Raw genomic sequence first — 26,020 nt, 5'->3', positions numbered from 1 at the left:
TCTGTTCATGATAAGACTATTATTTTAATTGGAACATGGAGCTTAACTTGAGAAACACCTGCCACCACAAGGGTGGAATGGGACACCCTTGGCTGACTAACTAGGAAAGCTAGTGGAGGACTACCTTACCCGATAGGGGCAAGGGCAGTAGGGGAGTAGGCGTGTAGGGAGGTTCTCGGGTTGATTTTGCTGCGATGGCGGTCAGACGGAGGGATTCCTGCATTGCTATTCCTAGAAACTGTAGCGGGTTTTCTGAAGCTAGTGGAACTTTGTAAAGGCCTCGTAGTGGATCCCTAGCCATTCACCTCGACAGTGTCTAAGGGCCTTGTAAACCCTGGCGAGATGGGATACACGACTTGTGGGTATAGGGTACAACCTCTGTAGAGTGTAAAACTGGTACTAGCCGTGCTCGCGGTCATGAACAGCTCAGGACTCTCGCATGATTAATTTATGGAACTAAATTCAATATGTCATTTGCATCGCATTGGGATTTATTATTAATCTTGATCTATTATTATTCTGGTTTGGTATTTACTTACATTTAGTAACTGCTAATGAAATTTGACCAATTTATTAAAAGCAATGCTCCGCTTTAACCCCTATTGTTGATCAGCCTTACACTTCACATGAACTCCCACCTGGTGAGTTCATGCACATTATTCCCCACAACTTGTTGAGCTATGATCTTTTATGAGCTCACACTTGCGATATATAACCCCCACAGGAGAAGAACAGGTGGTCCAGGAGGAGTCGTACAATGAGGAGTACAAGTTGATGTAGGTGGTGTCTCCCATTCAGCTTTATGGCGCCATGGATGGATATTTAGTTCGCTTTATATTTATCATTTATTTTTGTAAGACTTTCGCTATGTAATAATGACATTTATGATATTTGTGATATTTATCTCTATACACTTTGTTATTACATGTGTTGTTCTTCTTTGGCGTACATATGAGACGCACCCGACTTTATCCCTTAAATCCGGGTGTGATAGTTTCCCGCATCCTTCAGCATTATTTTCATATGTATTTTCTAATACTTCATTGTGTATTCATTTGAACAAAACAATTTGTAATGCAAAGAAATATTATCTTGTTGATTCCGAACCGGAAGAAATACATTGCACCTTAAGGGATAGAAGTACCATATTTTCGAATGGCAACATAGAATACAACCTAGTGGTGCGAAAAGAGGTATTCAACTACGCGCACTTGTCCCTGAAGTATGTGATAGATCGATCATTTAGGGTGTTGAAGATAAAGTGGTGAATCTTGTCGTTGCCTTCATTTTCGATGCGGGAGCAATCTAAGATAATTACAACATGTATGGCATTGTATAACTTTATTTGAGACAGTGTCATACACGATCACGACTTTGATCATTTTATAGCCACCACAAGGCATGTTGATGATCTAGGGCTAGGTGATAATAGTGTGGCCCGTTTTATGAGTTAGACATGAGTGCATTTAAAAATTCTATTGGTACAACGTTAGTGTCGTAGCTAAAATTATGTACATGCAATCTAGATTGTTTATAATGGATAAAGCATGGGCTAATTTCCAACTGTGTGCTTATTAGTAGGACAAGTTACTTTTTATCATATTTACTTTTAAAATTTGTCATTTGAAAAATTAGGTCATCTAAACACCTAGATTCTAATATATTCTAACCAATATCTTTTTCCGACAGCCAGTTTGCAAATACCCATATTCTTACCGACCAGTTTTACCACATATCCAGCTTTTCAGAAAAAAGGTCGTAAAAAAGCCCATCCACTCTAAAAGCCGCTGTCGCCGTTATAGATGGCCAAAAAGCACGAGGCCCGTGAGCCCGGCACGAAGCCCGTTTTTTGGGCCCGGTCCGAACCCGGCACGGTAGAATAAGCGGGCGGGCTTGGACAGGAAACTAGGCACGGCGGGCTAGCCCGGCACGGCCCGTTTACCTCTAAGCCCGTTAAGCCCGGTTTTTTTACACTAAAACGTACTTACCGGCCCGTTTAGGCCCGCTGCGGGCCGGGCTTGGACAGAAAATTAAGCCCGCTGGCACAGCAGGCCCGGCCCGGTTTTTGGCCGGGCTTCACCGGGCCCGGCCCGGGCCGGGCCGGGCGGCCCGTTTGGCCATCTCTAGTCGCCGTTGGCTGTGGCTATGCTGCACTATCTTTTTATTGTAGATAATAAGTAGCTGCAGTGTTGTTCAGTTAAACTGTGTCCAAAAGTTTACATATAGTTACTAAAAACACTGTTTTACATCGTGGATTGTACTGTTCTCAGTGGATTAATAGAATTGGACGCTGGAGATAGACCCGCCGGAGAAGATGGCCTGCCCACTGCTCACAGTAGTCTAGTCCCTGCCCACCAAGTACGGATCTCATCTCACCAGCTGCCTGTGCAGCAGTCCAATTCCTCTTGCTGGAGCATACCAGAAGCAGAATCGGGTGAGAGGAAATGGGATCAACAAGAACGTCTCATCCATCTTTCCCGGTCCTCCTGCTCTTCCTCCTCGCTACCGCCGCCGCCGCCGGAAGCAACAAGGCTGAGGAGGTGGACGACCTCCAGTACCTTATTGACAACTCCGAAGACATCCCACCCAACGACCCTGACGGGTGGCCTGAGGGCGGCGGCGGCGGCGACTACGACGACGACCTTCTCTTCCAAGATCAGGACCAGGACCTCCCAGACTACGAGCCGCAGATCGACGAGACCCACGTCGTGGTCCTCACCGCCGCCAACTTCTCCTCCTTCCTCGCCGCCACCCGCCATGTCATGGTTGAGTTCTACGCCCCCTGGTGTGGCCACTGCCGCGAGCTCGCCCCTGAATACGCCGCCGCCGCCGCGCATCTCGCCGTCCACCACAACCAGACCGATCTCGCTCTTGCCAAGGCCGACGCCACCGAGGAAACCGACCTAGCCCAGAGGTACGACGTCCAGGGCTTCCCCACTATCATCCTCTTCATCGACGGCGTCCCCAAGGACTACAACGGCGCGAGGACCAAGGACGCCATCGTCGACTGGATCAACAAGAAGCTCGGCCCGGCCGTGCAAGATGTCACCAGCGTCCACGAGGCCGAGAGGATACTCACCGGGGATGACAAAGCCGTCATTGCCTTCCTCGACACTCTAACCGTACGAACAAACCATTACCCTTGTAAATTATTTTTTGTTCACTTCATTTTATTCCTACACTTTGACAGGCACAGACACCTTTCAAATCCAATTATTCTTCTGTTTAGTTGACAAGTGTCTGTACAACACATCTTAAACCTGAAAGGCACAACGGTTACTGTAGGATTTTTCTCAGAGGAAGGAACCAAGCCTGCTTCTTATATATAATAGACTAGGTGGATGCCCGTGCGTTGCAACGGAAACACATAATAATCTAACGTAGTCTGAAACAGATATAGAGCTGGAAAGATGGGTCCAGGAAATGAGGCGAACACAGATCCGAATTTCCCAGGATAGTGAAAATGACCCATGATTATTATAGAAAAACATAAGTATTCACATTCTAAGATATAAAATAGCATAAGAGTGGAACGAGGGCGTCCATACTGTCCGTTTCGTGGGCCTCGCTCTTGCCGCTCAAGCACGAAAGAAGTCCCAGCGTCGCGTTCTGGTCCTCGACACCATCCGCGATATGACCTCTCTATAATATATTTTGGCTTCTGTCATGATCGGCGCTTCGTTTTATCTTTAGTTTTCTGTAGTAGCTGATTATAATGTAATATTATTTATAAATTTATCATACTTAAGTATCCATGATACTTATTTGGTATCATAATTAGTATTATTTTATTATATAAATTTAATCATACTTAAAACTACTTTGATCTCTCTAAAAAATATAATTATTTAAACCGTTTTGGAACATAGAATTTGGGACGGAGTATATCACTGCACGCTAGTTTATCTGTACAAGACAATCTGCAATTGTACAGCGCTGTACAGACTTTTATTATACAAACAGAGTAAAGAGTGCAATACAACATCCGTCATCACACGCACGGGTTAAGCTCGGACGCTCGGCGGCGCCATGTCTGCAGCACAAGGACTGGACACCATGACTGAGCAGCTGCTGAGCTGCATGCAGGAGCGATCAGTAGGTGTCATCGGTGTCTGCCTCTTCCTCGTCGCTCTCCAGCTCTGCCATCTCAGCCAGCAGCGATCAGTAGGTGTCATCGGTGTCAGCGATCAGTAGATGTCATCGGTGTCTATAATCAGTTGCTGAACACATAGAAATAATCGCGCAGTGAAAAGATTTCACTGTTAAAAACCTCACACTATATATCAAATTCAGCAGTGTTCTGCTGCAGACTGGTATACCGTTATCTCGGCCACCACGATCGCGACAGTCGTTGCCATCACGATCGCCACTGGTATACCGTTACTCGCCATTTTTTTTTGCAATGCAATCTTCAGTAATTAACTTTTATGCCTGTAGTTAGAACTTCTGCCGCCACCGCTGCTGCTTGCGAGTTGCCATCTTCAGTCCTCGAAATGCCTTTCCAAGTCTCAAATCCGCCTCTACCAGTTACTGTCATTATCGATACTACTGTCTCTTTCAACTGTGCTTCGTATGCGTTTCAGGCTGGGTTGCATTCTTCTGGTTTGTTTGGTTTACCGCCAGAGAATGCCTGAGCCTGACGACTAAGCGAAGAACCGGCACCACAAGTCCATGATCTGAGCCAGTTTCTGGGTCGTAGCAGGAAACAGGGAAATGTACTCCATGTTGACGTGTTTGGAGAAGGCCAGCAAAGCTTTTATTTGCGTTGGGCCTTATTTGAGTTGAGCCTAGCCATGAGTTCCACGCTCTCTCCTCTTCCTCTACAGCACTTTGTTAGTCCACAACGCGTGCTACTGCTGCAGCAACAAGGCAACAGACGAAATGATGAATTCTTCTGTTTGTGTCTGGCCGAATGGTGTCCATGAAATGAGATCGCTGCAAGAATTTGCACTGATTTTTTTTATCTCTCTCCACCACCACGGACTGAGGATTGAGGAGACGCCACCCTGATGCTTATCTTCTTCCAGTTCGTAAACAGTAACCTGAACCTGAAACTTGCTCCAGTTTAGAACATGAAGCTGAACACTGCCGACAGTTTAGGCCCCTTTGGAACAAAGAAAAATTTTCTTGTGTTTTTGAACTAATTCCTGTGAAATTTCTATACCATGAAATTCCTGCATTCCAAATGATCCAGTTCAGGTTCATGTTCAGACTACCAGCATTGTCATTCTAAAGAACACCATGGCTACGAGTATTTGAACAAACCTGTAATTTGGAAACTTATTCTGTCAAAATCTAAACAACTATGGTTAGGAAGGAATCTTATTGCAGTTTGGAAGCAAACCCAACTACCCTAATTACAACAGCATGACCAGACACCACCTGCTAGCTTCTAGTTAATCGTTCTCGCATGATAGCTGTTTTAGCCTAAAAAGTAGCCCTAGGCCTAGACATATTCCAGAATGCTGCGTTTCTTTCTTTTCAGGTAAAGAAAAATATTTGGGTGGGTCTTAATTAAGAGGTAGTGTGCAAGCAAGATGTCTAGAAAGATAAAAAAAGAAAATACTGAACAGAACAAAAACTCAAAAAGACATCTATGTTTTATTCGGTTTTGTAAAGAGGTGGTCCATCATCATCTCACACCTCAAATTAATGTTTGGTTTAAGTATTGGAATAGGGTGATCTATCATCATCACATTCCTCATATGCACACAAATAGTATATGTATGGAGAATGAGATCATCCCACCAAATTCATATAGGATCACCTGATGATGGACCACCCCATCAAGGATAAGGTGATTCCTCGAACCAAACACCCCATTGATGACACTATTTGATGGGACTGTTAATAATCATCAGCTTGGGAGTATATGGGATGGGAAATTCAAATTTCAAGGCCTTCAAAGGATTACTTCATCATTTCTCCAAAGTTCAAAATGTATTGGTAATCACAGTAAGAGTACATGAACAACAACAACAAAGTCTTTTAGTCCCGAGCAAGTTGGGGTAGGCTAGAGTTGAAACCCAACACAAACCCAACAGTACATTTGAAATCTAAAACATTTCAACCAAAGCAATTACTGCAACATATCCTTGTCTTGCAACATGTTTTTTCATGTTGCTCAAAATAATATTCATCAGATTGCAGCTCCAAGTATACTGGAGCATGAATTGTACAAGGCTCAAAAGTTAACCATCCTTTACCATAGCAGAACAAAATAACAAATAATGCCAATTTAATAGTTTTGTATAAACTGTTAGAGAACATACATACACACAAATAAGGTCTTACCTCCAGTTCTGAATGGCAATTCACCATGACATTAAAAATATCATCAAGGCCACCCAACTGCCTTAATGTTTCTTTGAAATTTCCTCCGAGTTCTAACACCATGTCAGATGTATCTGTAAAAATGTTATAGCACTTCAGACTGATGATGTGATGGCAAACCTTGCTACTAAATTAGGTTTATTAAATTAAAAGTAAGAAAAATACTCAAAGTTCTAAATATGACAACAATCAATAACAAGTGAGATAATAACCTGAGAAAATCATCCATGTAATGCTGTAAGATATTACTTATCTTATTATTTAATTTTATTGCTTTGACTAATAAAATCAGACCTAAAGAATCATGATCCAAAATTTTGATTGGAGAATTTACCCTCTAATGCAACAACAGACAAGCACGCCTTTTCCATTGTCAACAAAGCAAGCCACTTTGAACATAGTTCCGGCCTTGTTGTTCTCTTATAATCCCTGTCTGCTGGTTTGATCTCTTTGCAGCTTAAGAGGATTTCTTCAACTTTTGAAAGTATGTCCTCTGAACAAGAGTCCACATCCTTATTGGAACCGTTAAGCATCTGAAATTTACCGATTCCAAGAAGTTTGGAACCTATTGATGGTGCTTTGGCATCAACAACATTCACCGGAGGGTTTAACAATTTGAGGAGGAAATGGACACAAGTTTCTGAAGACAGCAAATTATTGTCTTGGACCTGAATAATAACAAAGGAAACAATAAGCAGAACCCGTATTGAAGTATTACTACCTGAGTTCCACAATCTAGTGCCATCAATCAAATTCTAAAGGTTGACCATTTGTATGCCTGTAAGGTTAGAGTTACATAGATTCACTATATAAAAATATCATTAGAGTTATCATTCGAATGCCTCCATTAAGTTGTACCAATGGATAAAGTTGCATCTCATAGACAATGAAAAGTCAAAAACTTTATTAAGTAGAAAAGAAAGGAAGTGGTTTTTTAGAACAAAAGCAGGAGATCTGTGAGTCATTAAGAAAAAAAGATAAAAGACTTGATATAATATATTGATTGATATATTAATCCGTCGGCGGATGAATCTGTAGTTCATGGATTTGGACAATAGTCGATTAATTTATTAATACACAAAAAATAAAATAAGTAGAGGAGGAGCCTAACCAGCCTAGCACGTACAAGTTTAGAATAGAAAACAAATAAACAATCCAACATCATATTGAGGGAGCTCGTTCATGTCTCCGTGGACAAATAAAAAAATGCTAATATGCTACAGAATTGACAGGCCCTAGATTAGAATAGAATGTTGTGTGCAGTTTACTGCAAAATCAAAACATACCTCAAAAGGCAAAACAATGGATTGGTCCGTTGGTTCCTGATTGGGCTGCCGTCGACGGATGAATCTGTAGTTCATGGATTTGGTCGAAGTCGAAGGAAGAGGTTGGAGCTGTGCCGGAGGCTCTGCTTCTCGAGGACACCGCCGCTTGACCACCGTCCACCGGGATGATGTTCTCGCCCGCATATCCAGTGGGGAATAGATGCCGCCAGCGCCGATTGGTGATGGAGGGGTCGGGTCGGCCCGCGATCTATCCTCGGGTAACGGAGGTGACTGTCTTCTTCATGGAGAAGGCGAGGTCCAGCGGGGAGGACACACGACACGCGGAGAGGATGAGTCGGCTCATGTGAGCATCGATGTCGGCCGTCTCCCACGAGTTTGGCATGGCAGATGTGGTGTCCTCGGCTGCAGGCTCCATGGCTTTATGTGCGCTTGCGATCTTGAGCTAGAGGGCGGAGAGACTGGAGGTAGGGACGAGGGCAGCCATGGAGCCTAGGCATCGGGATCTGGAGGAGGAGAGGCGTTGAGGAGTATTGCGGTGCGTGCGGCGGAGGATGCGGGGGACGCCGAGACGGACGGGCGGGTGGGATGTGAGAGGGGCGTGGGGAGAGGAGAGGCATCGCATGCGCGGAGGGGAGGCGGAGGCACGTCGCGCACGCCGGGAATCGCGGCGTGGTTGGAGCGGCCGAGCGCGCGCGGAATCCGCGGATGCAGCGCGACGCCGGCGGAATCGCGACGTGGCTGGGGTGCGCGGCCGAGCGTGTAGGGAGACAGGGGCGGGGGCAGTCTACATTTGGCCCTTAATAGTTAGTAGAGATTACTATTTTTTTTCCACACTTCAATAATACATCCAGCAAGTAAGGTTAAATGTTCTACTTCCATGTCCTGAGGACCAATGTTAATGGCTGAAAATAACTCGCAGCAGCAAAAAAGATTAGTAGATTCCATGTCCTTGGACCCTTTTTAAATTATTATGGGAACTTTCTTCTTTTCAAATGCGATATAGGGTGCTCACAGTGACGAGCTTGCTGCTGCTTCAAGGCTGGAAGATAGCATCAACTTTTATCAAACTTCGATTCCTGATGTTGCTAAGCTTTTCCATATCGACCCAGCAGCAAAGCGTCCATCCATAGTATTACTGAAGAAAGAGGAGGAGAAGTTGACCTTCTATGGTAGTTGCCTTCATCTCTAAATCATTCTTGATTTCAGTATTAGCTTAATTTCATTTTTTTGCACCTATTAACAGATATAATTCAATGTGTGATGCAGATGGAAAGTTTAAAGCATCAGCCATTGCTGATTTTGTGTCTGCTAACAAGCTTCCTTTGGTTACCACACTAACTCAAGAAACTTCCCCTTCTATTTTTGGCAATGCAATCAAGAAGCAGGCACGTGATGTTGCCTACAGTAGGATCTCTTTTCTACATTCTAAGGGAGTGTTTGAATGCACTAGAGCTAATAGTTCGTTAGCTAAAAAAATTGCTAGTGAAATTAGCTAGCTAACTATTAGCCATTGTTTGTCCATATATTTTCCTTCACTGAGATACTGTCTTTGTTTTGCAAGTCAGATTTTACTATTTGCTGTTGCAAGTGAATCCTCAAAATTTCTGTCCATCTTTAAGGAAGCAGCAAAGCCATTTAAGGGAAAGGTAATTCTTTCTGTTTGTTAGAGTATATTTGGTAATTAGGGTTGTAATCCAGTATTGTCATATGTGTCTAGGGAGGCAACTTTCCCCCAAAGTCTTTATATATGCTGCCCAAGAGGCTTAATTGATTTAATCCCACGCTATTAACCTTAGTCTAGCCGCTTGCAATGCTCCCGCTATGACTGTGGGGGCATGTTAGAGTATGTTTGGCAATTACGATTGTAATCTGGTATTGCCATGTATGTCTAGGGAGGTATTCCCCCAAGTTTCTGTACTCTCTATATACGGCCCAAGGGGTTCAGTCTAATCACACGCGATTAACCTTGCTTACACTGTTGACCCACTAATTTTGTTTGAACTTCTATCCTTGACTTTGTTCCATGTTCTATGTTCAAGTTAATTTCCAACACATTGGTTGTTTTTCCTTGTACTTCTTTTGTTCTTATTGCTTCTTGGTGTTTGAGTGTTTTGTTAATCACAGATGAGGTGTGTTCACTTGTATGCAGCTATTATTTGTCTTTGTGGAGCGAGACAATGATGAAGTTGGTGAACCAGTTGCCAACTACTTTGGTCTTACTGGACAAGAGACCACAGTAATACCTTTTTTCTTACATTATTAACCTGGTTTCATGTCTTTATATTCTCACCTTGTAAATTCCAATTGCGTTCTGCTGCAGGTTCTTGCTTACACTGGTAATGAAGATGCTAGGAAATTTTTCCTTGATGGCGAGGTGTCACTTGAAGCCATTAAGGTAATTGCTGAATATGAAATGCACCGTATGACTATTGCTAATGGTTAACACTGAGACTGAGTATTCATTATGTTACTAAATTTAAGCTGATTTTTTACATGAAAAAACAGCAGGTGAAGCCACCACTGTTAGGCTTTTAAGCTGATTTGTGTGTTTCACTAACCATTACTTGACTTAGGCTTTCTGTTCATGTGTTCTTTTGTTGAGTAAACTGCATCAACGGTGTCATGTCCAGGCCCTATAAGCACCGTAAATTCAGATTTGATCCAAAACTTCTTAAGTGTGCCACTCAAGTACAAATCTTCTTAGGCCGTCTCCAACAATACCACCTCACTTGGCCATAAATGATCCTTTTAATCATTTTGCATATGTGGAGGGGAGAAGGAAAGGAGAGGAAAGCCAGCTACTAGTTACTAGCTAGTCTATACACACTTAAAGAAACATGCATCATTCAATACCCCTATTATGTGGACTCATATTAATTTTGAAGAGTGTGCTGTAGGCAGTCCATTTTAGAGCTAATGTAATGTGCTATATATTTGTTACATGGACAATCTTGTAGCTAGTGACTATCTACACTGTTTGAGAGTTCTTAATGAATACGTACTTGCCTATCTGGCACACCAATGTGATCCTCTCCCCCCTCCACCTCATAGATAGGTACACTAACCTCTCATGAACAAATTGCAATGCTCTGCATCTGCCAAAATTAGCACTAAACTGTAGGATTTATTTTTAATCAGTGCACTGGCGACATTTCAGTATTTTGTCACTTTTGATGTGGGATTCTGCTAGTGCTAGCGTGAGGGGCTGGGGAGTTGGTGACATATTTTTATACCTACAATGTTTTGGCTCATGCACAGGACTTCGCTGAAGGTTTCTTGGAAGACAAACTTACACCATTCTACAAGTCTGAACCAGTACCTGAATCTGTGAGTCTCAACTCATGAGAATTATCTCTCAACTCATGAGAATTATCTGATATATCCCCATTCTTCGCTCAGTTCGCATTACTGAGACATTATACATTGTCTTTGCGCACAGAATGATGGGGATGTCAAAATTGTTGTTGGAAAGAGTCTGGATGTAATAGTTTTGGATGAATCAAAAGATGTACTTCTGGAGGTATGTTCCTGGCAGTTCGGCAGACATGTGAGAAAGGACATCAGCATGGTTGCCCCCACTTTGAGGGTTAATTTCCCCTCCTTTTTATTTCACTTTGCGCCATTGCCCCAGCTGTTCCCAATATGTTTTCACCATTGCTGCTACTTTGCTTACAAACTAGGGACAATGTTGCAAAGGGACAAAAGGAGCACAAACTCAGATTTAGGTCTTAAAGTGGGGACAGCCATGCATTTATCTCTATGAAAATATGACTTATTTGTTATTAATAACGACACGCCGTTTTGGATACAGATATATGCACCGTGGTGTGGGCATTGTCAATCACTGGAGCCTACTTACAACAAACTAGCCAAGCATCTAAGTGGAGTTGACTCCCTTGTGATAGCCAAAATGGATGGTACTACCAATGAGCATCCACGTGCAAAGGTTTGTATTACTGCCGTAGATGGTTGGTTTTGGCTGACCATCCATTTTTTTTGAAAAATATTCTTTTTTTTCTTTATATTTATCATTTTTAAAACTTATCTCAGATGTTATTTTGATAATTATGTTTTTGTAACTTATGTCACTAGGATTTATAATGGATGTATGATTTATAAAAAAATGTAATGCTAGAAATGTCTTGTATTTATTTTATTCAATGCCAACTTAATATTTTTGAACATATCTGTGTTCATGGTTTATAGTGTAGTGCACACGGATTCTAAAGCTAGCACTGAAAAAACAACATCAAGAGGAGAACTAAGTTTGGGAGCCTCTGCAATGTCTAAACTTTTTCTGGTTATGTCATTAGTAATCATGACACGCGAACAACATTTACACTTATTTTATGCTCAAAGTTGCATTGTCTTATGATGGATAAAAGAATATGATCTGTTCCGGGTCTGCTGCTGTATGCATGCCAGAGTGTGTTTACTGGGCACTGGGCACTGGCCATCTCTGTGCCAGGTAGTATATGAGAATCAGTAGGGTAGATCCAGTGTCAGGAGGCTCTCACATGAGTAGGGTCTAGGAAGGTATAAACCGAGACAATCCAGTGCTGGAGGCTCTCACATGTGTGGAGACTTAGTGAGAAGCTCTCGCCACTGCACCAGGCCTGGAATTAATATTTTTTGGTAAATGGTAACTTGGAAGCAATGACTAGGGGGCAGTGAGATCGTTATCTTATACCGTGGCATCCAGCCGAAGTGTGTGACAAACCACCGTGGAGGTGAAAGGGAGTCATTCCAATTCGGAGAGGCAGTTAGTACGGATCACTATTTCCAACAGGGTTCGTTTTGCTCTCAATCCATGTGGATTGGATATGATTGAGGCCTTGTTCGTTTGTGTCGGATTGCACCCGGAATCGTTCCACCTAAGGCCTTGTTCGTTTCTGTTGGATTGGTGGGTCGGAACGATTCCTGACCGGATTGCTTCTCTAATTTATATAAACTTTGATTAGCTGGAACGATTCCGGGTGCAATCCGACGGAAACGAACAAGGCCTAATTAAAGTTTATATAAATTAGAGAAGCAATCCGGTTAGAAATCATTCCGACCCACCAATCCGGCACAAACGAACAAGCCCTGAGTGAGTTTAAATACTAAAAAAGTCAAAAATTTTCATAGTTTTTTCCAATCCATATGGGATATGAATAACCGAACGTGGCTCTTACTGTAGACAATTTGGTAGTCTCCTTGGGTTTTCTTCTTGAATTTCAATTTTACTAGCATATTTGCATGACACGATACCTGGGTTCCTGTGTTACAGTCTGACGGATACCCAACAATTCTCTTCTATCCAGCTGGGAAGAAAAGCTTTGAGCCTGTAAGTGCTTATCATTTTACCTGTTGATGTGTGGTATCCTGTAATCACATTATTCTCAGCAGTGCTATCTTTATGAACATTGACTGATTCGATGTGTTGGTAGGTCACGTTTGAGGGGGAGCGGACAGTGGTAGATATGTACAGGTTCATCAAGAAACATGCTAGCATCCCTTTCAAGTTGAAGCGCCAGGAGTCAAGAAGGGAGAGCATCCAGACGGATGGTGTCAAGGACGAACTGTAGGGCAGGTCATGCATTGATAGATAGCTGAGTTTTGAATTTTGGTTTTATAAAATTAGGTCCGCCACCGAATTTCGCGTTTTCAGCTTAAACATCACCTAAATCTGTTTCTTTATATTATACTATATTAAAGCACCAGTTTCAACCGTAGTCCAGCGTCAATATTTTTCAAAAGACCTCCTACATTTTTTTAGAATCAACTCTCACTCCTATAATTTCTTTTCTACTACTATAATAGGAGAGTTATGTAAAAAATAAGTTAAAATTATGTATAAATGAGTGTTTGAATCTTGGTTGATGACTTCACATTCACATCAACCTAATAAATAGAAAACATATATTTTGTATTTTATTAAAATAAAATTTATTATATGTTATATATATATATATATATATAAACCGTAACAATATACAGACATATAACTAGTATAGACTTAAACATAGAGTGCATATGACTAGTAGAGACTTAAACATAGAGTATATGCTCATACAATTCCATTTACGGGGTGTTTGGATCCCTTCATTTTAGAGAAATTGGAATTCCCTCAATAAAGTAACTTATTTAGTTTGGAATTTGACATTCCACCAATTTCCAAAGTTCATATATAAGCATATCACAAATTCATGGGGTGGAGGGTGGAAAATGATTTTATGCATTAGTAGAATTTGTTTCTACTCTGTAACTTACATGACACTTTTCTTTTCACTCCTCTATAATAAAAATGTAACACATAAATATCCCTAACATCTTGCTAATAATAGTATACAAATATATTTTGCATAACATCGAATTAGCTTAATTGATATATGCCTAAATTATTATTATTAGAATGAAATTCAATTCCAGTGATCCAAACGGGGCGTAACGGGGCGTTATATAATTTTAAATATGGGGAGCAGGGAGACGTGAACGTAAAAAAAATGCTTTACACAGTAGATAGAAGAAGAGATAGAGATTTTCTCCTAAAACTTTTAGATCTACATAAAATATTAGCATGGTTTGTAATCCAGGTCCAAATTATATTTCATTTAGGATATGACTAATAATTTTTTTTGTTAAAATACAAATAAATTTTTAATATATTTAATATACAATTTATAATAATACTTTTTAAGACAAATCACTATTAGGTTTTTAACTAAATAATAAAGCAGTATTTATAGTTAAAAACTTTATAAGTTTAACTTAAACTTTATCAAATCGACCTATAATTTAGACCTGAAGGAAATATTAAGTAGAAGAATATAGAACGTAAACAGTAGAAAATATAAGTCTATAGCTGTAAGCATACTAATTTATTAGTTTAATACGAGATTTCGGATTTCTCTTCTGGCCGTCATCGAAACTATCAAAAAATTTATGTGAAATTTAGCCAAAAATTTCTGTGAAATTTAGCCAAAAAATTGAACCTAATAATTTAGCCGAAATTTTGAACCTATCGAACACAACATATATCTTTCTTTCTTTTTGTGTTTTATTAAAACAAAAGTTTATACAAGCCACAATGCACATACATGTATTCTTGTAGGCTCCCTCTCATCTCTGCACACCTCCCGCCGCGCCGACCACGCGCCTTTCCCCTTTTCCTCTCCCCCAGATCCACCCGCCGCGCCACCCCTCTCGGCTCCTCCCAGGCGGCGTCGGCCCTTTCCTCGCCCTCCTCCGTTTCTCTCCGGTAAAAAAAGAAACATCCTTGCTTGCCTGATTTGCGATACCTCTAAAGCCAAATCTTTGTTGGCATACAATTTATTTCGGATTTGTTTGACGCTCACACTCCCCTGCTAGGCGTATATATGGGTTCGAAATCGGTAGATGAGGTGCTCGATGCCGCCGCCGGAGTCCATTGCTCTGCTCTCCGTCTGGACGGTCCCAACGTCCAGTTTTCCGCCTCCTCCGAGGAAGAACCAACGACGTCTGGCCTGGAGAATGGCCATCAGGAGCCCTTTGTTATTGGTCCGTATATATACTTGATTGGTTGATGCCATGGACTCTCTCCCTATCTTTCTGCGCCTAGCCTAATGACAATTCAGTAGGATGTATGCCAATTGATGAGTATAGCGTAGATCGATGTTGGCCCTGAATGCAGCATGCCCTAATGTGGTATTGGGTACAGGCGTTGCTGGGGGTGCATCGTCAGGCAAAAGTACCGTGTGCAAGATGATCATTGATCAGCTCCGTGACCAGCGCGTTGTGGCTGTTACACAGGTTTGTGCATTACTGCTTGGCCTCATCTTGTGGCATATGTGCAAAGTAGCATGGTACTGCATTGGTAGGCACCAAACTATGCCCTCTTCATGCTAGATTATCACATTGCCATGTCACACTGTTTCCAGTCTCTTATAACTACAAGCAATGAGGTTACAATATTTGCAGGAGTCCTTTTATTATGGATTGACGGATGAAGAATTAGTCCATGTTCATGATTATAATTTTGATCATCCAGGTCGAATTCATCCTTACACAAGAATTATATTTACTATCCTAGTCCCAAGAGTTCTGCACTGAATGTGCTGCTGTATCTATCTTTTCCTATTTCAGATGCATTTCATACAGAGCTACTTCTCTCTTGTATGCAAAACTTGAAACATGGCAAAGCTGTCGACATCCCTAATTACAACTTCAAGACATACAAGAGTGTACCAAATGCAAGGAAGGTAATATTTTAAGTTTAGTGCAATTCTTAATAATCAACCTGACTGGTAAACTGATCGGCCTTTATGAGCCTCTGAATACAACATTACATTTTCAAAAAGAATATCTGCACATTGTCCTGAATAAGTTATATTGTTTTGTATGGTCCCAATAATAACCTGCTCCAGATTTTTTTTGTGAAAAACTACAATTTATGGTAAGTACCTGATACACTATTTGCTATTTGTACAACCGCTTATTTCTTCACATCGATTTCGTATTGTACATTTAACAGAAAACATTTGCTTTCTGCTGGTTTGTTTACGTTATTTATTCATCAATGCAATACTTGATTTATACAAGCAACCCTAATTTAAAACTGTCGCCAGGTTAATCCTTCAGATGTTATTATTTTGGAAGGAATTCTAGTTTTTCATGATTCACGCCTCAGGGATTTGATGAACATGAAGATCTTCGTTGATACAGGTACAAATATTTGCTTATAAGTTGATGATGTTTTCTTCTGTCTCCCTTGCCTGTTGATATTCCAGAAGTTCCCAATGCACAAGCATTGATTCCTGACTATTTTCTGAACTAGAAATGCATCATTGTTAATAATTTTCTGCCCTTTATCCAAAAACTTGAGACTATGAATCATTTCATTTATAAGTCCACTTGTATGAATACTTATATTTTGAGTCATTCATGTTAACGTGGTGTACTATAATCTTACTGAGCTGATAGAGATTTTTTTCTTTTGTCCTGAATTCTCAGAATTTTTTTAATGCACAAACCGCACATGTTGTGTTAGATCAGGTTACTTGTTTATTGAAGATATCATCAAAGTTAACTTAAATTATGAATCCAGAAATACTGATTTTTTATCATAGTTTTTTGCTTCCTTACCATATGTTGAACATAGTACTTTGTCAGAGTAGCCTATAGGCTTTCAAAACCCACTAATTGGTTTCATGGCCATGAGGTATTTTTTGTTATAACACTCACTTATTGATTTCTCAGATGCCGACGTACGGTTAACAAGGAGGATCCGTCGTGATACCATTGACAAGGGTAGAGATATCAAAGCTGTGTTAGATCAGGTTACAAAGCTTCCTCTATTGCAATTTTTGTTGTGCATCAAATCTAACAACATTTAGCGGGTCTTGATTCTATAGCATTTTCATCTAATATAATATTCTTGTCTTGTTGCATAGTGTACATTAAGCTATCTGTTGTCTACTCATTCTTATCATTTTTTGGCTAATAAAACACTTTTCCACAGTACTCAAAATTTGTTAAGCCTGCTTTTGAAGACTTCATCCTCCCAACGAAGAAGTATGCTGATATTATCATCCCACGAGGTGGAGACAATGATGTGGCAATTGATCTAATTGTTCAACATATTCGGACTAAACTTGGACAGCATGATCTTTGCAAAATACACCCCAATTTGTATGTAATTCAGACTACTTATCAGGTACCTAATGTAAAACATTCATTTTTATTTTTCTGAAAATTTGTTTGCTGTTTGATTGTAAACGGAGAACTGTAGAGGCATTGATGCATAGAGGCATCATAATATTGGACAATAATATGGAGGTAGAGGGAGGCCAAATTTGACTTGAGGACTTGAAGGGATGTGGTATCCCAAAAGAGTTGTGTTTGGATAGGTGTGCTTGGAAAGAAGCTATCCACATACCGTGATTAGACCTTTTTCTCTTTTAGTTCTCTCAGATCCTTTTTCCTCCCCTTTCTCTTTCTCTTTTTGGTGACTCTTGTTGGGTTTCAACTCTAGCCTACCCCAACGTGTTTGGGACTAAATGACTATGTTTTTGTTGTTGTTCGTTGCTTGCTGTTTGATGTCCCTGTAGTTTGTATGTACTCTCTGTAGAGAAACAGAGTTGAGGGCAATTGGCCACACCTCAATGAGAGGGGGCACCTTCTATTATATAGAGCTGGCTGGCCTGCTTTACAAGGCAGGGATAATTCCCCTGATTTATCCCTGATTTACATCTGCTATATCTAGCAACTAATCCCTGATTTACATCTGCTATCTATAGCAGCTAGGATTCTATCCCTGATTTACATCTGCTATCTATAGCAGCTAGGATATCCACAGATGGCATATTCTATTGCCTAACACCCGCCCGCAGTCGCAGCGGGAGGCTCCCGGACGCAAAGACTGGATCGAAATTCTCGAAAGAGTGCTGTCGGAAGCCCTTTAGTCATGATGTCGGCGAACTGGTGAGAGGAGGGCACATGGAGAACCCGAATTTCACCAAGGGCCACCTTTTCGCGGATGAAGTGAATGTCGATCTCGATGTGCTTCGTTCGCTTGTGGTGGATGGGGTTGGCCGTCATGTAGACGGCGCTGACATTGTCGCAGAAAACAACTCCGGCAACACCAGCACCAACAAACGTGTTCCCTGGGGCTTTAATCCCTGGACTGGCGAACGTGTGGCCCCTGGAGAGCGTGTCACCCCTCCTGGACAGCGCCGCCAGGGAGGTTCTGGTGCCCAGGCTGGGCGCACCCTGGGCATTCTCGGGTCTTCCCCGCAGGCCCACACCGCCTTCGCTCCACTCCAGGCGTCCTCCAGCAGCTCCAACACCTCCACCAGCACCTGGGATGCAGCAGGCCTCATCGCTGCCCTGCAAAACATGCAACTTCAGGGCAACTCGCCCTGGGTTGTTGACTCCGGCGCCTCTACGCACATGACGTCCTCGGATGGTATGCTTACTCAGCGCCTTCCCCCCTCCATCTCCTCAATAACAGTAGGTAATGGCACTAGTATACCTGTTATGTCTAGAGGTCATTCCGTCCTTCCTACACCTACAACAAATTTTGCTCTTAATAATATCCTTGTCGCCCCATCCATAGTCCGCAACCTGGTATCCGTTCGTCAATTCACTCGCGACAAGAATTGTTCCTTTGAATTTGACGCCCATGGTTTCTCTATTAAGGATCTCAGGACGGAACGCGTGATTCTCCGTTGTAACTGCGACGGGGACCTATACACCATGCCTGCCTCCACACCTGGCGCTCCACCTCATGCTCTCCTGGCTGCATCGTCAACTCTCTGGCATCAACGTCTCGGTCACCCCGCCCCCGCCGTTTTAGAGCGTCTCAATAAACTTCATGTTATTTCCTGTAATAAAGTACAACACTCCCTATGTCACTCATGTCAACTAGGCAAGCATACGCGTCTACCTTTTAGTTCTTCGCATTCCATAACTCATGCACCCTTTGAACTCGTTCACTGTGATGTATGGACTTCACCCATCAATAGTCTGTCTGGTTTTTCATATTACTTGGTCTGTTTGGATGATTACACTCACTACTGTTGGGTTTTTCCGCTCCGAAAAAAATCTGATGTCCACCAACACTTAGTCGAGCTTGCTGCCTCTGCCCAAACACAATTCAGCCTCCCCGTCAAATGCTTTCAGGCTGATAACGGCACTGAATTCGTAAACACTGCCACCATCAAATTCCTCGCTGCTCAAGGCACTCACCTTCGCCTCTCCTGCCCCTACACATCTCCCCAAAATGGCAAGGCTGAACGTATCATCCGCACACTCAACAATTCCATTCGCACCATGCTTCTACATGCTTCCCTACCACCCACATATTGCCTGCTACCTCCATAATAGGCGCCCATCCTCCTCTATTCAGCATGAAATTCCCTATACTCGTCTGCATAATCAACCACCAACTTATAGCCATCTGCGTGTTTTTGGGTCTCTATGTTACCCCAACATGCAAGCAACCTCTAAACATAAGCTCGCCCCTCGCTCCACGGCATGCATCTTCCTAGGATATCCTAGCTCACACAAAGGTTACCGCTGTCTCGACCTATCAACCCGTCGCATCATCATCTCTCGCCATGTCACATTCGACGAGACCACCTTTCCCTTTGCAGCCACCTCAGACGTCTCGTCCTCTGCTTCCCTAGAATTCCTCCTCGACGACGATATGGTTTCGGTGCCCTGTCCTACTGTTGTTGCAGGTGGGACTCCATCCTCGACGCCCGTGGTTGCTCCATCCCACTCGGATGTTGAGCAACCGCCCCCAGACGTTGCAGCCTCACATGACTCGCCTTCTGCGACACCGGGCGGGCGTGGTCCCGTGCCCCCGCCTGGACCCGACGTGGTTCCCTTCCCACGAGTCTACGTCCGTCGTTCCCGTACGACGTCTACGTCCGAGCCGGCAGCTGTCCCAGCAGCCCCTATGACTTCATCGCCTCCGCCGTCGCCGCGCGTCACTCGCACCATGACGGGTGCCATTCCTCGTGTCTGCTATGAGGGGCTGGCGGCCACGACGTCATCCTCACCATCGCCGCTTCCGACAAACTACCGCAGCGCGCTGGCCGACGCTAACTGGCGTGCCGCGATGATGGATGAATATCAGGCCCTCGTCGACAACAACACCTGGGAGCTTGTTCCGCGGCCCCCCGGAGCCAACGTCGTAACGGGGAAGTGGATCTTCCGGCACAAGTTCCATGCCGATGGGTCCCTTGCTCGCCACAAGGCTCGCTGGGTTGTCCGTGGCTTCTCCCAGCGCGAGGGCGTTGACTACGACGAGACCTTCAGCCCGGTTGTCAAACCGGCTACCATACGGTCTGTACTCAGCATCGCTGCATCCCGCGCCTGGCCCATTCATCAACTGGACGTGAAGAACGCCTTTCTTCACGGCCACCTCGAGGAGACCGTCTACTGCCAACAACCGCCAGGATTCGTCGACCCTGGCGCTCCAGATCACGTCTGCCATCTGCAGAAGTCCTTGTATGGCCTGAAGCAGGCTCCGCGGGCATGGTACCAGCGCTTCGCCACCTTCGTCCGGCACCTCGGCTTCGTCGCCTCCATCTCCGACACGTCTCTTTTCGTTCTACGAGAGGGGACAAGTCTCGCCTACCTACTGTTGTACGTCGACGACATCATCCTCACCGCCTCGTCGTCGGCCCTGCTACAACGCATTATGACTCGGTTGAGCTCCGAGTTTTCCATGACGGATCTTGGCGCCCTCCACCACTTCCTCGGCATCGCTGTCACGCGCTCCTCCGATGGTCTCTTCCTCTCCCAGCGACAGTACGCGGTCGAGCTTCTTCAGCGCGCAGGCATGGCTGAGTGTCATCCGACATCGACACCTGTTGACACTCACGCCAAGCTATCTGCGACCGACGGGGATCTACTGTCAGAGAAGGATGTATCAGAGTACAGGAGCTTAGCGGGGGCTCTCCAGTACCTGACGTTGACTCGTCCTGATCTGGCATATGCTGTTCAGCAGGTGTGCCTCTTCATGCACGCCCCGCGCGAGCCTCACCGTGCGCTGGTCAAGCGCATCTTACGCTTCGTCCAGGGGACTCTCTCCTCGGGTCTTCACATTGGCACCGGGTCTGTCACCAAGCTGACTGCCTACTCTGACGCCGACTGGGCAGGCTGCCCAGACTCTCGACGATCCACCTCTATAGCAGCTAGGATATCCACAGATGGCATATTCTATTGCCTAACACTCTCCATTCCAAACCACAAGTTGTTTTTGTCTTTTATAGTCATAGTGTATATTTAGGTACATTAACAAGTACTACATACCTAGAAAAGGCAAACCGACTACAGTTTGGAACGGAGGAGGCATGGATATGCAATTCCGTAATTACTGTTTTGTATAACTCTTTCATTGTTCATGCTGTTTTGTTTCAGATACGAGGCATGCACACAATAATAAGGGATGCTGCCACAGCAACACATGATTTCATATTTTATGCTGATCGGTTGATTCGACTGGTCAGTATATAAATGTTTTTGATGAGTTACCTTTTATGTGGGTTTGCATGGTATCTTAAAACTCTTTGTGGAAAATAGGTTGTGGAACATGGTCTTGGTCATCTTCCTTTTCAGGAAAAGCAGGTCATCACTCCGACTGGTAAGCAGGTCCTCTGTATTTGGTTCCCTGTTTTCTTCGTGCATATAAGTTTTCTCTTAAAATGAAATGAGAGTACATGTTCATGATAATGTGGCTAAATATAAAGCTTATGTAGTTATGTGATTGTTGAATCCTGACAACAGCATGCTCTATCATCCTATTTGGTACTTTGATATGATCCATTCTTGTTAGCTAATTCATTAGCTTGCACATGAGCAAAAAACAATGATCATTTGCTTAGAATATCTAATTTCATATTCGGAGTTAGATCGAAAAACTTGAACAATATTTTTACTGGTCCAAGTAACGAGGTTGCTATGTCTGTAGTACTAGCATAGTGTTTCTTTGACTGGCACACTAATTTATACAGATGATTGGGCAAATTCTGGGCTAAAGTGTGAACTAGACTTAGAGATGGCAATGGGGACTCGATCTCCGATTCCTCACGAGGAATTCCCCTATTAGGGGATGGTGATGGGGTCAATTTAATTCCCGCGGGGATCGAAATGGGGAAAATTTAGTCACTGTTGGGTTTCGCGGGGACGGGGAACCATCTCCTGTCCTCATTCTCATGTCCCCAACTCCCCATTCTCAGTGTACCCACCCTGCAAACTTCTCGTACTCTAAATTAGTCCTTTGGCTTGTTATAATTCTACAAGAAACTCAACATATAACCTAGTATAAATAGCGAACTAAACTCTAAAGTAGATTCCTATTGTAATTTTAAATCTTGCTTGTTCAATTTATCTTGATTTGACATAATCGATTTGCATTTGCCTCCAAATGTTGCATTTTGTAATGGGGACGGGTTCCCGTAGGGATAAATTCTTCGTGTGGGACACGGACCGGGGATGGTAGAAAAAGCTCTCCCATTGAGCATTCGCGGGGACGGGAACAAGGAAAATTTTCTCCCCGCGGGGATGAGGAGCCATCCCCTGACAGGGAATTCCATGTTGCCATTCCTAATTAGACTTGCTAGTTGTGTGGCCAGAATACCGGCATAGTTTTTACTTGATTGACACACACTAATTTATACAGATGATCAGGCAAACTCTTTGCGTGTGAATTAGACTTGCTAGTTGCTACAATGATTTGTCTCGCGCACGCTTGTTTAGTGTTGCTTGCTTACTCGGAAATCCCTGGTTTAGAGTCACAGGAAAACTTTTGCATGGTTGCTACAAATAGAAAAAAGTGATTGTTATTGCTTGCTAGTGGGACATCGGTTTATCTCTCTGCAGTCCATAATTTTGCTGTCTTGTAGCTTAAGTATTTGATGGAATTACATCTGTTTGTATTCTCTGTGGTTAGTACTTTATATTTTCTCGGCGCACTTTATTGTGTATGCAGGATCTGTTTACACTGGTGTGGAGTTCTCCAAAAGGTTGTGTGGTGTCTCAGTGATCAGGAGGTACCAACTTTTCCTAAACAATATATTCTTTGTATGCTTGTTTAGGTTCTAACCGAGTTAATGACTTAGGCACTCACAAAAGGAGGAAAAAGGCTATGTATAGTATAACAGTGATATCATTATGTTGATACTGTGTCCTAGACAGCCTGCGAATTAATTATTTTTGCTGCATTGATACTGTACAAATGCTCTGCACTTGACCATATTGAGAACTTTGTTGCTAGTCCCATTTATCTTTGCTATATGATATTGTTCACTGTCCCTACAAATACAGTATGACTTTATCTATAAATATTCATTATTGAACCACTCAACATTCATGCACTAGAATTCAATTCATCACAAGAACATGTATGATCCCCCCTATCCTTGAATAAAGTGTACTCTGCAAATGATTTGCTACAACTGCTTTCCAGTGGCGAAAGCATGGAGAATGCGTTACGAGCATGCTGTAAAGGTATAAAGATTGGGAAGATTCTTATTCATCGGGAAGGAGACAATGGACAACAGGTCTGATTTATCAACTTTTGCCATGTGTTAGGGTGAGTCAAATTACTAAGATCTATTTTTTTTTTGCAGCTCATCTATCAAAATTTACCAAAAGATATTGCAAATAGGCATGTTCTTCTGTTGGACCCCATATTGGGAACAGGTTCATTTTTTATTCCTGTTCACTGGACGGCACCACCTTTCATGTCAATTAAATCTTATAAAATTTTCAATCTCTCTTCCATGCACATGAGTACCATTTTGTTTGATTACATTAGCAAAACAGCACTGCACTAGAAGTTACATTTTTTTAATATTTCTTGTTATCTCATTCAGTCTCCATTTTATCCTGATCAGGAAATTCAGCAGTTCAGGCCATCTCCCTTCTATTGAAGAAGGGTGTACAAGAAGCAAATATTATATTCCTTAATCTTATTTCAGTAAGTCTTATGAAGTGCTGAGCATTTTCTTGGTTTTGCGGATGTATATAACTAGTCTTTGGAGCTTATTTATAGGATTGATGTATCATCCTTGCACCCCCTATTGTAGTACCATGGTTTACTGAGCTTGGTTGTCTTCTAGCCTTTTCATCTGAACTCTCCATTGTAACTAATATCACAGAAGCAATTTTGTAACAACTGTATCTGTGAAGTGTGTACATGATGGCGTGTAGCGCGTAGTGGCTTGGAAATCTAACTCATCAGTTTGCTCTTACAGGCGCCCCAAGGAGTGCATGTGGTGAGCAAGAGATTCCCTAGAGTGAAGATCGTTACTTCGGAGATTGAGTTTGGTCTAAATGATGATTTCCGTGTTGTGCCTGGGATGGGCGAATTTGGAGACAGATACTTTGGAACAGATGATTATCAGTCATCGACGCCATTCTTTTGTGACGATAAAAATCGTGTCAGGTGAGATTCTATTTACTTTGCTACTAGCTCAAATTTTTGCCGCTTAACTAGCTCACCCGGCCTGCAACCGTGCAGGCTCTTGTGACATGAAGCCATGGCTGCGGCGTATTCTCCAATTTTTGAGAAACTTATATCAGCATTCCAAACTCTAGAATGCCATCATAATGTTTTCATTACCAGACACTGTACCATGGAACATCCAGACAGAAATCACCTCTTAATATAATTGGATTTGTTCCATTTTTATTTTTTTTGTCCCAGTTTCGAAAGCAGCCTCTTGTTCAGCTCATTTTGGCACTCTACACAATACATATCGTGTCCTCTTCAGCAGCCTCTAGAGGACGAAATGTATGTTGTTTTGGATTGGACCCAAGGGTTTGATGTTGTGGCCTTGTGATGATCCATAGTTCAAAAGTTAACCCCAAAGGAGTTGGCATCCTGTCATCTTGTTTGATGCTAACTAGTACGGTAGTACCAGCATTCGTAACACTAGCAGCTCAACTGTGTTTTTTTAAAGGTGCTAGAGAGCGTGGATAAGAAGGTGCGACGATGAATCTTTCATCGGGAGCTAGCCTCCTTGCATGGAGCCATGGACTCTACCGACCTAATTCCAAATGATGCAGCTACTCTAAAAACGAAAATTCACCCCCTCCTCTCTTTTTAACATGTGGCTGAGTGACTAAATTGTTATGTTTGACATGCCAGAACAAACAACAATCCGAGCGGTCATGAATCTAAAATTTGCGAAAAAAAATATGATCCTACATAAGTTACTCACGGGTGTTGTAAATCTAAAGAAACCGTTCTTTGTAAGTGTTGACACCTTTTTCGGGTGCCAAACACTCAACAAGAACCGGTGGCGGTGCTCTCTGCACAGGCGCGGACGGTCCGCGACCAGGGACCGGACGGTCCGCGACCTGGAGCAGGGGCAAAGGTTCCCTGCCTGACGGCCGGACGGTCCGCGCCTACAGGCCGGACGGTCCGCGCGTGCGCAGGGGGTGGCGAAGGTCGCCGGCGGCGTCTGGATCTCGCTCCCGGGAGGGACCCCGTCGGGGAGGAGAGATCCTAGGTGTTGTCTAGGCTCGGCAGGCCGACCTAGACTCCTCTAATCGACGTAGAGTCGAAGAGAGGCGGAGAATTTGGAGATTGAGAGGCTAAACTAGAACTAGACTAGAACTATTCCTAATGCGTAAGGTAAAAACGAGAAATAGACTTGATTTGTTCGATTGATGGGGGGTTCAATCGGCCGTAGCCCTTCATCTATATAAAGGGGGAGGTCTGGATCCGTTTCCAACTGTTTCCCGAGTTAATCCCGCGGTTTTAGGCAACAAATCCCGCGAGAAACTAGGAACCCTAACTGACTCTGCGCGCGCGCGGACCGTCCGTGCCGCCACCGTGGACCGTCCGGACCGCAGACCGTCCGGCCTCAGGGCCGGACCGTCCGCAAGGCTCATTTTAGCCTTCAACATATGCTCCCTGCCTT

The 26,020-nt window shown here is 43.2% G+C and overlaps 3 protein-coding genes across 4 annotated transcripts; 2 read left to right on the top strand and 1 right to left on the bottom strand.

Moving 5' to 3' along the window:
• The first annotated feature begins 2,250 nt into the window (after window positions 1–2,250).
• Window positions 2,251–13,332, top strand: LOC606412 (protein disulfide isomerase 4). The gene is made up of 11 exons (NM_001112287.2): window positions 2,251–3,122; window positions 8,623–8,788; window positions 8,886–9,004; window positions 9,185–9,265; window positions 9,769–9,855; window positions 9,940–10,014; window positions 10,878–10,946; window positions 11,059–11,139; window positions 11,431–11,565; window positions 12,889–12,945; window positions 13,049–13,332. Exons 1-11 carry the CDS (start codon window positions 2,445–2,447, stop codon window positions 13,184–13,186), a joined length of 1,686 nt encoding a protein of 561 aa, NP_001105757.1. The 5' UTR covers window positions 2,251–2,444; the 3' UTR covers window positions 13,187–13,332.
• Window positions 3,922–8,616, bottom strand: LOC103626501 (wings apart-like protein 1). 2 transcript variants are annotated; one of them, XM_008646916.4, is made up of 4 exons: window positions 7,620–8,616; window positions 6,668–7,001; window positions 6,295–6,407; window positions 3,922–5,265 (listed from the first exon to the last, which is right to left on the bottom strand). In XM_008646916.4, exons 1-4 carry the CDS (start codon window positions 7,800–7,802, stop codon window positions 5,230–5,232), a joined length of 666 nt encoding a protein of 221 aa, XP_008645138.1. In that variant the 5' UTR covers window positions 7,803–8,616; the 3' UTR covers window positions 3,922–5,229. The 2 variants fall into 2 exon arrangements, with proteins under 2 accessions (XP_008645138.1, XP_008645136.1); XM_008646914.4 differs by lacking the exon at window positions 3,922–5,265 and having other exon boundaries at window positions 6,057–6,407.
• Window positions 13,333–14,692: 1,360 nt separating the features above from the next.
• LOC103626500 (uridine kinase-like protein 3) lies at window positions 14,693–24,783 on the top strand. Its single transcript, NM_001351769.1, has 16 exons — window positions 14,693–14,859; window positions 14,970–15,137; window positions 15,298–15,389; window positions 15,558–15,627; window positions 15,723–15,838; window positions 16,205–16,301; window positions 16,836–16,915; window positions 17,098–17,292; window positions 21,510–21,593; window positions 21,672–21,732; window positions 23,080–23,140; window positions 23,557–23,650; window positions 23,720–23,792; window positions 23,987–24,069; window positions 24,347–24,537; window positions 24,613–24,783. Exons 2-16 carry the CDS (start codon window positions 14,978–14,980, stop codon window positions 24,620–24,622), a joined length of 1,467 nt encoding a protein of 488 aa, NP_001338698.1. The 5' UTR covers window positions 14,693–14,859; window positions 14,970–14,977; the 3' UTR covers window positions 24,623–24,783.
• Window positions 24,784–26,020: the final 1,237 nt, after the last annotated feature.

This window comes from Zea mays, chromosome 5 (assembly GCF_902167145.1).
Source record: "Zea mays cultivar B73 chromosome 5, Zm-B73-REFERENCE-NAM-5.0, whole genome shotgun sequence".
Taxonomy (NCBI): Eukaryota; Viridiplantae; Streptophyta; class Magnoliopsida; order Poales; family Poaceae; genus Zea; species Zea mays.
This window is presented reverse-complemented; position numbering and strand designations above follow the sequence as displayed.

What these genes read in the sequence shown, in the direction of transcription:
- LOC606412 (NM_001112287.2), top strand. Translation starts at nt 2,445, where the DNA reads ATGGGATCAACAAGAACGTCTCATCCATCTTTCCCGGTCCTCCTGCTC. An exon ending in TTACTGGACAAGAGACCACA is followed by an intron (nt 9,856 to 9,939) that starts GTAATACCTTTT and finishes GTTCTGCTGCAG; the next exon opens with GTTCTTGCTTACACTGGTAA. An exon ending in CTGAACCAGTACCTGAATCT is followed by an intron (nt 10,947 to 11,058) that starts GTGAGTCTCAAC and finishes CTTTGCGCACAG; the next exon opens with AATGATGGGGATGTCAAAAT.
- LOC103626501 (XM_008646914.4), bottom strand. Translation starts at nt 7,802, where the DNA reads ATGCGGGCGAGAACATCATCCCGGTGGACGGTGGTCAAGCGGCGGTGT. An exon ending in CCATTGTTTTGCCTTTTGAG is followed by an intron (nt 7,002 to 7,619) that starts GTATGTTTTGAT and finishes GTTATTATTCAG; the next exon opens with GTCCAAGACAATAATTTGCT. An exon ending in GTCTGTTGTTGCATTAGAGG is followed by an intron (nt 6,408 to 6,667) that starts GTAAATTCTCCA and finishes ACATTTTTACAG; the next exon opens with ATACATCTGACATGGTGTTA.
- LOC103626500 (NM_001351769.1), top strand. Translation starts at nt 14,978, where the DNA reads ATGGGTTCGAAATCGGTAGATGAGGTGCTCGATGCCGCCGCCGGAGTC. An exon ending in TAATTCAGACTACTTATCAG is followed by an intron (nt 17,293 to 21,509) that starts GTACCTAATGTA and finishes GTTTTGTTTCAG; the next exon opens with ATACGAGGCATGCACACAAT. An exon ending in AAGGAGACAATGGACAACAG is followed by an intron (nt 23,651 to 23,719) that starts GTCTGATTTATC and finishes TTTTTTTTGCAG; the next exon opens with CTCATCTATCAAAATTTACC.